General features: G+C 42.1%; 1 protein-coding gene across 1 annotated transcript; it reads left to right on the top strand.

Moving 5' to 3' along the window:
- Positions 1-2130: 2130 nt before the first annotated feature.
- gc2 (guanylyl cyclase 2) lies at positions 2131-11575 on the top strand. Its single transcript, XM_027008717.2, has 19 exons — positions 2131-2915; positions 3129-3436; positions 3664-4018; positions 4250-4334; positions 4442-4538; positions 4651-4755; positions 4842-4922; positions 5167-5343; positions 5596-5752; positions 5918-6067; positions 6407-6555; positions 6996-7159; positions 7348-7540; positions 7829-8003; positions 8226-8324; positions 8469-8563; positions 9134-9219; positions 9306-9394; positions 10820-11575. The coding sequence occupies exons 1-18, from the start codon at positions 2138-2140 to the stop codon at positions 9391-9393; spliced, it is 3342 nt and encodes a 1113-aa protein (XP_026864518.2). The 5' UTR covers positions 2131-2137; the 3' UTR covers position 9394; positions 10820-11575.
- The last annotated feature ends 780 nt before the right edge of the window (positions 11576-12355 follow it).

Raw genomic sequence — 12355 nt, 5'->3', positions numbered from 1 at the left:
TACTGTAGTGTTTGATCAGACTGATCCAACAAGAACTGCTTGTGGCACCAGCTCTGTCCATAGTCCGCAGCTAACAGATTTGTCTGCTCTGCCGGCCTGATGCAGCTTTATATGGACATCAGAGCTGCAGGCACTCACGTCAGCAGGCCATCTGCTTCTGCCTTAAGTTTGTAATTTTGCATGCTCCATAAGGAATACACTTGAAGGTCTTCAAAACAACTGCAACCAATGGTTGCCGTGAGGTCATTCCATCATGTGCTGCGCCATTCTTCCCATGACGGATCTGAAGTACTTTGTCACTGCCACCAGCTTCATCTTTTGTGCTGAATGCAGTTTATTAATGATTCAGAGGGGACCTGGAAAGTTTTATAAGCCAATTCAATGTTACAACGGACTCAGTATTTCGCAGGTTTTTTTTTAATTTGGCCTTCCAGCCAAATAAGAGCATCTGTAATTATAAGGTGTTATGAAAATGTTTTTTTAGAGACTTTATTGTTTATGACCTGTAGAAAATGCAAATATTCTCATTATGTTAATAGAGTAGCACTTTTTCTTTCATTTGAGTACATTATTAGTCCAATAATTGTTCCTTTTAAAAAAAAGTCCGAAAACTCATGCTACCTAGCCAATGAAATAGTTCCCAGTTTGAAAAGAAGACTTATTAGTTAGTGACCTAGGAAAACTGTCGAAAGGATGTGTTTATGAATGTTGTTTTAAGTGAAACACGAATATATTTATAAGATGCTGGTATATTTCCTCTTCAGATATTTACCATTGATGCAAGCTTCATAACATTAAAATGCATTCGACAATCAAAATGAAAAACCATTGTTGGATTTTGCTTGTTTTCTGGAAGAAGCAATATTAAAACAACACGTGAACTAGATTAATTATTATAGCCGTTTCCTCCTGTGCAGGTATGCAGTGCGTGTCTCTGTTAAGCGAGCACACTTCAGCAGACTGTGTACTCATACTTACTCATTTCAGGAGAGATACTTTGCTTTTTCCCACCCTGATTGTGACCACACAAGGACTTTACAGCATGAAATCCTGGGGGACAATAGTGAATAGAATGAAATCAGTTGGATTAGTACAGCTGGCTGAAAATTGGATTGATCTAATCTTAGAGTCATTTGTTGGGGGCAAGCTCTGCTGTCAGCCCAGGCACGGGAAACTTGGCAGTGCTGGCCAGAGCTCGGACAGGGGCTCCTACACAATTACTGACTCTCATCTGGATGCTTCACTCATGCATATTTGGATTCATTTCTTAACACTGAAGCTCTTTGCAAGTATTGAAGAACTGATTTCTTTTGGATCCAGGTGTCCTGCTTAAGCGAGAGACTTTTCATTTATTTATTTATTTATCTATTATTTTAATGGTGGCTGGCCGTAGGTCTCACCTACCTGGCTGAGAATAAAAAGCTATGGAAATGGCTGGACCAAATTCATTTTTTAACTAAAATTGGTGAGTTCCATTTCTTCAGGTATGGGCAAATTAATATTGTTCCCTTACTTTAGGTTATAAGGGAAATAGCACGTTTGGTGTGATTGAGGTAAATATTTTGAAGGCCTTTCATGGAGAGGAATTACTTTAAATGCCACCGCCATGCTTACATAATAATTATAATTGTAATTGCTTCTGCAAGAAATCTCATAATTCCATTTAAAGTATGTGAAATAAATGTTGAAGGTAATCTAATAATTCAGACTTATACAAACGACTCAGGAGCATATTTACATTACAATAATTTAACATTACACTGCAGGGGCTTTCAAAAAGCACCTTAAAAGGATTCTCTTGTAATGTCTTATTTATGAATGAATGAATGAATATTTCATAGCAATATGGAATTATAACACCTGGAAAAGGCTTAATGGGATTGTTCTGATCCTCTTCTTAGCCTTAATTCCTATATCATATGCCACCTGTAAACCAATAGGACACTCTGGATATGTTGTTTAAACATTTTCTAATAGCTTCTTGGAAGAAAAGTCCACTTGTGTTATGAAGGTTTTGCACAATATTCTTATTTCATCTGTTTGACTTCCTCTTGTTACAGGAACTATGGCAAGGTTTAAGCGAAAACACATCTGATGTGACAGCCAGTGAACTTGAAAGAGCACCAATCTACCCTCTATGTGGCCAAGCCTTGAGATGCATTGGTGGCTCTGTGCCTTCTGCAGTTTACCACCAGAAGGGGGCAGCAGAGAGCTCCACACCCCTGATCCACATCCTCCACCTCTTTCTCAGCACTGCAATGTCTCCTCCTGTTCCACTGTGTCCCTTTGGGCCTCCATAATCCTACTGTGCCTCATCCTTCCAACATCCACTGCTGTCATCTTCCGAGTCGGGGTGGCGGGGCCTTGGTCCTGCGACCCTCTTTTTGCCAAGGCCTATCCCAGCGAAGCAGCACAGCTTGCCGTGAACCGCATCAACCGGGACCCCACGCTCTCCTCCGCGGCCTACTTCGATTACGTCGTCCTGGAGGAGGACTGTGAGACATCACAGGCTCTTTCCCACTTCTTCGCATACTACACGCAGGCGTCCGCTCTTGTCGGCCCCGTCAATCCTGGCATCTGTGATGCGGCGTTTCTGGCAGGGAAGGACTGGTACACGGCTGTGTTCGCCTGGTCCTGCATGGCCTACGAGCTTGACAATGGCCGGAGCCACGCAGCCTTCACCGGCACCATGCCTTCACCCGCACGGGTGCTGCTACGTCTCATACGCCACTTCCGTTGGGCTCACGTGGGCATCGTGTCCTCGGGCGACAACATCTGGAGGGAGACGGCCCGCACGCTGGCGGATGCCCTGCGAAGTCACGGCGTGCCTGTCGGCATCGTGGCGTCTGTCGGGGGTGACTTGGCCAGCATGCGCAAGACCCTGGCTGATGTCAAGAAATTAGAGCACCTCCGCAGTGAGTTGCTTGTGCCACTACAACACGTTTACCACCTGAAACAGAAAAAAGTTAGAATCCTAAATTAAATATATACAAATTCTAAAAAGTGATCATTCTTGTTATTGTATTATTTTGATTTTCTTTCCTCCTGTCCCCTTTGACATTCTTTCATAAATTGCCCTCCATTTCTGAAATGGAACCATTAACATGTTATTTTATCTTTCTCGTCAGTGGTCATCCTCTGTATGCACTCAGTCTTTGTGGGGGGCACTTCTCAGAAGATGCTCCTGGAGACTGCCTACGACATGCAGATGACAGATGGCTCACTGGTGTTCGTGCCTTACGACACGCTGCAGTACAGCCTGCCCTACCCTGAACCGCCCCGGCTCGCGCACTATGGCAACGGCAGCAAGGCCATGCGCGCCTACGACGCTGTGCTCACCCTCACCGCGGAGTCTCCGCAGCAGTTCTCCTTCTACCAGGCCTACGCCGAGGCACAGGAGCACGGGGAGCTGCCCAAGGACGTGCAGCCCCACCAGGTACGCTGGGAGAGGGGGAAAGAGGTGGAGGGGGGGAGACACAGGGGGGCAACGCATGGGGTGAGAAAAGGACAAAGACGGTGGAAGCCCTTGGGCAGATTAGATGGGGACAGCGGTATAACATCTGTGGGATTTCATGGTTCTGTAACATATCATATTTCAGATAATCTCAATAAAAGTTTATTTTTCTAATTTCATTCTGCTTGTAATTGTTCCTCGTCCACCAGGTCTCTCCTCTGTTCGGCACCATCTACTCCTCTGTCCTGTTCGTAGCACATGCTGTGCAAAGCCTGCGAGCATCCCAGGAGCGGTGGTCCGGGCACAACCTGGCCCGGCACAGTCGTAACCTGGCCATCAGAGGATTCAGCCACCCCATCCGCACCACAGACTCCGGCTCGGCCATGTTGGACTATGTGGTGCTGGATACAGATGGCTTTTCATGGGAACTGAAGCCTTGCTACCGCATAGAGATGGAAGCAGACACGGTGCGCTTCCTGGGTCGCCATATTCACTTCCCCCCACAGGGGCCTCCTGGGATGGACTCTGACTGCTGGTTTGCACCTGGGATCCTCTGTGGTGGAGGTGAGAAAGACCTGTATGAAAACGCATACATTTCAAGATTTATGCACACGCTCATCTTCAAAACCCTCTTGATACCCTTGGATAGATGCATTTGATACCCTTGGATAGATGCACTTGGACCTACAAATCCTGCACACATATACAATACAGCACATATGCACGTGCATAGAATGTAAATTCAGTGCTATGATGGCATGGCTTATTCCAAAAGCTCTCTCCCTCTTTTGGTAGGTATGGATCTTTTCTATGTGATTATCAGCGTCCTCGGTGTCTATCTACTAATTTTCTTTCTTATTGCCTGCATTTACTTTATAAGGTAACAGTCACCTTGATTTCATTTGATACACAAAGTATTTTATTATTTTTGCATATAGTAGGAATTAGTCATTAGTAAGAAATTCTCTTTGCTTTCATGTTTTCCAGGCGACGAATCAATCAGATCCGCTTGATTCAGGGCCCAAGCAAAATATTACTGACCTTGTCTGATGTCACGTTCATCAGTCCATCACTGAGCAACAAGGTAATTCTTTTCAGGTATTTACACACATACGCACACACACGCATACGCATGCACACGCACACACATCCAAACATTAGTGACACACACTAAAGACTAACAATCTTAAAAACAGAAGCTAAGTTTGGACGAAAGTAAGACCAGTGACACCAGGAAGAGTAGCTCAGAGTGCAGTCTGCCACCAGCCACCTATGAGAACTCCAACATCTGCATCCATGAGGTAAAAATATTCACTGCACACTGCAGGCAAAAGACTGAAATACAACACTAAAGGTATCCATTTCTGATTGCACCTCTTGTTTGCAGGGAGACTGGGCTTGGCTGAAAAGACTTCCCAATGGGAACTTTGAGAGCATCAGCCCCCGTACCAGTGACATGTTTGAACTGGTTAGGACTGTCTGCATTTTTGCACTACTGAACCTTTGACACCACAGTCATATTTGCATAAAAATATTTCCTGAGCAAATTCTTTCCTATCTGATTGGTAGAGAATATGCTGAATCACAGTTGAAATCTTATTCTGACATCCCTTAAGCTTTTAGACCAATGACCCTTCCCTCCTATTAATTCCATCATTTGAGTGGTGGGCAGGTATAATGTTTAATAAAGTAAGCTCCTCTCACATTCGCAGATGAAGGACATGAGACATGAGAATGTTAACCCTTTCATGGGTTTCTTCCACGACTGTGGGGTCTTTGCCATCATGACAGAGTGCTGTTCCCGTGGTAGCCTGGAGGATCTGCTGCTTAATGATAATGTTAAACTGGACTGGATGTTTAAGTCCTCTCTCCTGCTTGACCTCATTAAGGTAGGTTGGTGTTCTCTGTGGGAGGAGTGGGCTTTAAATGGGGGTTAAAAGCTTTTAAGGAATGTTTGTCATGACAGGTGCGATGAGGTAAACTGCTGTGAACTGCTAAAGAGGAGCACAGAAGAATTATATTTTCTCAGAAATGTTTCATTTTATCAAGTTTCATGGTAAACAGAGGTTCATTAATATTGATGTGATCAGTATGACGGATTACAAAGTGTCTCATTGTGTGAAAATGTTTCTGGCATGCAGGGAATGAAATACCTCCATCACCGGAGTGTATGTCATGGAAGGCTTAAGTCTAGGAACTGTGTGGTTGACGGGCGCTTTGTGCTCAAAGTGACTGACTATGGCTACAGTGAAGTGTTGCAGGCCCAGAAGTTCCCCTATGTGGAGCCCCCAGCTGAAGGCAAGTGTCTTTTAACCGTTTTCTCTAAACTGGTCATGATGGTGGTGGTTACAGGTTTTATTTTTAAATCCATAAGCACTAATGAGCTTTAAGGTTCTTCTACATGTCAAACCACGTCTGTGACAGAAATCAAACCTGACCGTTGCATGTCTCACTCCTCCACAGAGCTGCTGTGGACAGCCCCTGAGAGCCTGAGAGGTTCCTGTCCAGGCCTCCATGGCAGTCTCCCAGGGGATGTGTACAGCTTCGCCATCATCATGCAGGAAGTGGTGGTGCGAGGGCCTCCTTTCTGCATGCTAGAGGAGTCTGCTCACGGTGGGCTGCTTGACTTCTGAACACCATTACAATATGCTTAAAGTTCAGTGTTGGAATTCATTAATATACTCACAGAATGTACAATGTACAGCATTCTTTTAGCTCCTGTGGGCCATGGTAAGCATCTTGCAGATATTCCTCTTTGTAGATTTGTATAAATAATCCACTGGCGTGTGGCAAGATTCCAACATATAACACTACACTGATGTAATTTCCAATTGCCAATTGCCAACAGTTGATTCTTGACTTGCTTTAATTGCTTCTGTTTTAAAATCCATGATGTTATTTTTTTATATAGAATTGTACATTCTGTCACAGACATTCCATATCTCTCTGCAGAAATTATTCAAAAGGTCCAGAAACCTCCACCTCTGTGCCGGCCCATTGTGTGTGGAGACCATGCACCCCTGGAGTGTATCCAACTCATGAAACGTTGCTGGAATGAACAGCCTGAGAGGAGACCTGACTTTGAGGAGATCTTTGATCAGGTGTACATTATTTTACTCTAGACTGGGAAAAAGCATGATCGTGCTGAACTATTAAAAAGATCAGCAGGCCAATCTGAAAAAGGGGTTTGTATTAAAAAGACTTTAAATGGAAAAATTCAGTTTAAAAGGACTCTGGCCTGGAAAGGTTGAGTTTAAAACATCTTGCACACTCTGAAAGGGTTTCAATGAAGCAGCTGCACTATTTGTAGTTCCAGAAATGTTTTATTGTTGTACTGGATTTAAGTGTTAGATTAATAGTGTGTCATTGTGTAAATATGTTCCTAAAAAAAAGAATATTTCACTCCAGAAATTTTTTGTCTCTAATAACTTTCATATCTGCCAGAATACCTTTTGGACAGCTGTTGATGAGCCTGGTCAGCACTCGTCTCTCTATATATGAGTCTCTTTTTGCTCTTTCTGCTGGTTCCTTTCTCCCGTAGTTCAAGAACATAAATAAAGGGAAGAAAACGAACATCATTGACTCCATGCTGCGGATGCTGGAACAGTACTCCTCCAACCTAGAGGAGCTGATCAGAGAGAGGACGGAGGAGCTGGAGGTGGAGAAACAGAAGACTGAGAAACTACTCACACAGATGCTGCCACCGTGAGTAGAACACATTCACGTGCATAATTTATATTGTACACCCTCCATTTGCATACTCTTCCACAGAATCACCTTACCTGTGTTCAGCAGCTGTGTTTTGCCTTCAAACTGCTTCACATACGTTTATTACTTTTCTCTGAATTCTGGTCTTGAGGTTCACATGGTATCTGGCTGTTCCCCTGCTTCAGGTCGGTGGCCGAGGCCCTGAAGATGGGCACCACCGTGGAGCCAGAGTGCTTTGACAGTGTCACTGTCTACTTCAGTGACATTGTTGGTTTCACTACCATTTCAGCCAACAGTGAGCCTATTGAAGTGGTGGACCTTCTTAACGACCTGTACACACTCTTTGACGCCATCATCAGCAACCATGATGTATATAAGGTATCACTCAAACACCTGTAGGTCCATAGAACAACTACATCGGGCTTAGTAGTCCTCATCTTCAACTGTGTTTGAGTCACCACCATTATACCCTTAGACCAATGTAACCACAGAGTGTATGATGGACACCAGTGTAACACATCAGTGGCTCTGTGGTTTAATGTGGCTGTAATGAGATCTATGTGTTAAATTGATTTTAACTCATGCTCTCCATTTCCTGCTTTACTGAGACTAGTCAAGCAAAATTAATATTCCAGTATCAAGCATCCTCTTGTCTGTCACATTCAGGTAGAGACCATAGGCGATGCCTACATGGTGGCCTCAGGTTTACCTGTGCCTAATGGGACCCGCCATGCAGCTGAGGTTGCAAACATGGCTCTGGACATCCTCAGTACAGTGGGGACATTTAAGATGAGACACATGCCTGATGTTCCTGTGCGAATCCGAATTGGTCTTCATACAGGTCAGACCATTTATGCTGTGAAACATGTCATGTTTAACTATTGAGATTGTATTGATTTACAGCAAGGTAAAAGAATAGAGTTACACCCTGAAGATTCAGAATATAAATCTTTTTTTTTTTTTTTTTTTTTTTTTCAGCAGAAATGGACATGAATGAAACTCGGTCGTGTGTGTGTGTGTGTGTGTGTGTGTGTGCGCGTGTGTGTGTTAATGTTCTCTGTAGGTCCTTGTGTAGCAGGAGTTGTGGGATTAACCATGCCAAGATACTGCTTGTTTGGAGACACAGTCACCACTGCTTCTAGAATGGAGACCACAGGCATGTGTGAGTTACCAGCCTTACTTCCCACGGTCTCTGTCCAAGCCCTGGTGTGAAGAGCATTTTCAGTCTGTCTGAACATTTAGTGAAGGTCATTTGTCTCTGCAGGTTTTGTTCTTAAAACTGCCTTGCATTCTTGGGTTCTTACAGCATATCGGATCCACGTCCACTCCAGCACAGTCCAGATCCTGCTGGAACTGAAGGCAGGATATAAGTTACAGCTGAGGGCCAGGACTGAACTGAAGGTAAGACCCAGGGTTATGACATGAAATCAGCAAAAAGGAAATGATTCTTCAGCTTCAGTGGACACTTGTCTGTCACATACAAAAGGAAAAGGAGGAAACACATTGTACCATTTACATTAAATTATTAAAATATGAATTTTACTAAATTCACCATTCCTATTCATTCAGAAAATCTTCTGAATGAATAGATAGGGTTTTTTTCTTCACCCAGTTTAATAAGCTATGATTTCTGGTCTTTACAAACCTTCTTTGTTATTGTATGCTGATTATACTGATGTGAAATAAATAAGATTATGTAACACCTACCATGTTTGTGGTTAACATGGGGCAGCTGGGCTTTGTATTCACTGTGTCTCATCTATAGGATATGACATCCCACCTGTAGTTAACAATTTCACCCCAACACAATTATACAAAATGGGAAAATGAAACATATCATTCAGAATCTTTCTACTCCTGGTCCCAGTAGGTAAAGCTTCATCTGAACTAGGCTAATGAACTGGTGCTTAGATGTTTGACAGGCTGGTAGGAGAGGCACTCTCTCTTACCACACACTGCTCTTCTCACCAGGGCAAAGGCGTAGAAGAGACCTACTGGCTCATCGGCAGGGACGGCTTTACCAAACCACTCCCCATCCCACCTGAAGTCAAGTCAGGGTAAGGCAGGGTCATTCCATGGCTTGTGACCTATTTGGATATGTGCATGTGTCTGTCTTGTTCATGCTCTCCAAATTATGTTGCAGAGAAATGGCACATGGCTTGCAAATGGAGGAAATAGCTGCATACAAGAGGCAGAAAGTGGAGAAAGTGCTTGCAAAGAAGAATAAATGAGGTAATCTTATGCATGGAGAATGTATAACATTACTCAATATGGCACCTGGGATTGGGGCCTGGTGGATTTGGCATCCTGTATGCAAAAGGTCTTTATGAATGATATTCATGAGTTTATGTACATTATATATGCTTGTTATTATAAAACTACATATTTTTTCATGATTATGACTTGAATACAGTAACATCTAGTAGTGTGTTACTGTATGATGTATGCTAGGGTGCTTTTTTATAAATGTTACTATGAAATGTGCAAGCTAGTTCTACACAATATATGTGGATTTTAATATTGCATATGGCATAGGTGTTTCAGACCTTTAACATTTGGATTTGATCATGTGCACAATTATATTAGGAGTACACTCTCCACCAACCGACTAACTTAGTTCTTCTACTTTCAAGCTTTATTTCACTAAATGTAACTTTCCAGCTGTCAATATGTGCACAAATTATTTGCTCTTGAATTTGTCACACCACTCAGCTACAAGGACTGTCTGAAGCTGTTTCTCAGCTCAGTACAAATTCCGTAATCAAAGACCAAAGAAAAAAACATTTAATGTGCACTGATGTGATGTCATATGAGACACTTTAGGTCCTCTGTTTTTGGACAGACACTTTTGCACATGGAAGATTCATGGCAAGCTGAGCCAAAGATAGCCATTAAACATGCTCTCCCCTTTCAGATGGTATGGCACTCTTCTGATATGGATAGCTGTGAATGGGGCCGGCTTTTGAAAACCGGATGCCTGGCTATGTTTGGCATGCTGATGTGTGTCTATTTGCGTGTGCTCTCATACTCTGTATGTCTCATGTCCTCCTCATGTTCCATACATCAATACCTTAACGTTGACCTAAACAAACTATGAAAATTTAGGATAGGGCACATTTGATCCTTTGCATGTATGGAACTCATTTGTGTTTTAATTAGGTGAAAAATGGTAGAGCCAAAAGAGTTAGGTAGTGACTTGTCAAATTGATATGAGGAAAAAAAGCAATTCTTTCCTACCCATAAAAGTATCGATTTTATTAGTTAATGCAATTATATATTAGACAAGTCAGGCTGATGTCTCCTTTCTATTGCTGTGTGGTATTTTGCAGGCATGAGTCCAAAAATGTTAATACTTCACAAACCTGTGAGGAATATTTCTATTGTGCATCAGGTGGCCCGCCTAACCATGACCAATGATAGAAATGTCATGATGTATTATCATCATTCACAACCATTTACCTGTGCCCTTCTGACTTGTGCATGGCGGACCAGGAATGAGTGATGAAATGTCCCTCTGAATGTACATGGGAGACACAGCAGCAGGGAGCAACAAATGACTTCAGCCCTCTTCTTATTCCTGTCAGGATATTTATAATAGTCTGTGGCTGGACTGGTCATTTTGTAAGGCACTTTGTAATTCCAGCTTTTCTCTTGAAGGAAACTACATGAAGGAGAAGATTGTAGATGTGTACCATAGGACACATGAAGCACAGACCATCTGAAAGGCCTTCACCATGCTCTTGTCTAGCTAAATTAATGAAACCTCAGCAACAAAAGCTCAGTACCCACATTGTAGGCTCTGAGCAAAATGCTCTGGAATTACTTCTCGGAAGCTGTCAGCCCTGTCTGAAGATCTGATGGACTGACCCCCATGCTGTAAGTAGAGAAATTACGGTCTTATTGTCAACATGAAACACCTCTGTGACATGAGCCACAGGCATTGGGAATCCACTACTCAGTAAAAGAAGGATTGGGTCTGGCAGAAGGGTCAGGACGGGGTGGGGTGGGACAGGAAGAGGATTTTATATCCCATACAAGTGTTCTACAATACTGTGTTAATATTCTTTCTCTTTCTCATACTTCCTTTCACCTATAAAGAGAGAATGGTGTAACTGAATGCTTGACACTGAAATAAATATACAGTAAAGTGCATCATAAGAATATACAATGTAACATGCAGCATTTAAACTGTTTACTTACATAACAATCCAATTTTAAAATGGCATGATATAGTGAATTAAACTACCTGTAGAGCTGCACATATACAGAAAACTAAGGTTCTGATGTGGCATCAGGAACTGGTTATTAAAAGGGACTGTTGGTGACACTTTTGTTCATACAGACATACTTTAGTGAAGGGTATGCCTATCCTGAACTCCAATTGATGTAATTGTTGCACCTTTAAAGTCATGTTCTTGCTCATTAAATATATTATATTATATAATAGTATCATATAAATATATACATTTACATAATAGTATTATATAAATATAATAGTATCTACTTATGTTTGTTGTGATATAGATGCATTTCAGAATGGAAAAATCCCACAAATCACAAGATCATTTAGAACATGTTATAACAAGATCATATATAACAAGTTGTGAAAGACTGTAAAAAGATTACTTCCTTGTGTTACCATGAAATTATACATTATATATAACTCCAGGGTGTGTGTGTGTGTGTGTGTGTGAAGATCCTGTCCTACTTCTCTTATAGTAGGGGAAAAGTAAGATAGGGTTAGATGTCTGTCTGTGTGTGTGTGTGTATGAAGGTCCTCTGTCCTACTTCTCTTATAGTAGGGGAAAACTAAGATAGGGTTAGATGTATGTGTGTTCAAATGTTTAATGTTAATAAGAAATGACTTTTAACAGATTTCTGTACAATAGTTTGCTATTGGGGCAAAACTCCTAACCTAAAACCACTGACATACATTGAAACAACACTCTGTTGTGGCCATAGCTGTAAACAAAGCAGATGGTGACCTGAATGCTGCATGGATTACTCCGAGACATGACCTAGCTCTCCATAAGAAGGATATTGTGATGAAGTCACCCTTAGCCAGATTACACATTTCTAAAACTTGTCGCTCGTCTAACTTGTGGATCATTCCATACTCATAAACATGTTTCTGTAAATGATTGTTTGTGTAATTGTATCTGAAAGCTGAGAGATTAGACTGATAAAATGCTG

This window comes from Electrophorus electricus, chromosome 19 (genome assembly GCF_013358815.1).
Source record: "Electrophorus electricus isolate fEleEle1 chromosome 19, fEleEle1.pri, whole genome shotgun sequence".
Taxonomy (NCBI): Eukaryota; Metazoa; Chordata; class Actinopteri; order Gymnotiformes; family Gymnotidae; genus Electrophorus; species Electrophorus electricus.
Note: the sequence above shows the minus strand (reverse complement) of the source record. Positions and strands in the feature narration are given on the sequence as shown.

Bases quoted from the DNA above. Each gene is read 5' to 3' on its own strand.
- gc2 (XM_027008717.2), top strand. From the start codon at position 2,138: ATGTGGCCAAGCCTTGAGATGCATTGGTGGCTCTGTGCCTTCTGCAGT. The intron at 2,916-3,128 runs GTGAGTTGCTTG...CTTTCTCGTCAG, and splicing joins GAAATTAGAGCACCTCCGCA to TGGTCATCCTCTGTATGCAC. The intron at 8,004-8,225 runs GTCAGACCATTT...TGTTCTCTGTAG, and splicing joins CCGAATTGGTCTTCATACAG to GTCCTTGTGTAGCAGGAGTT.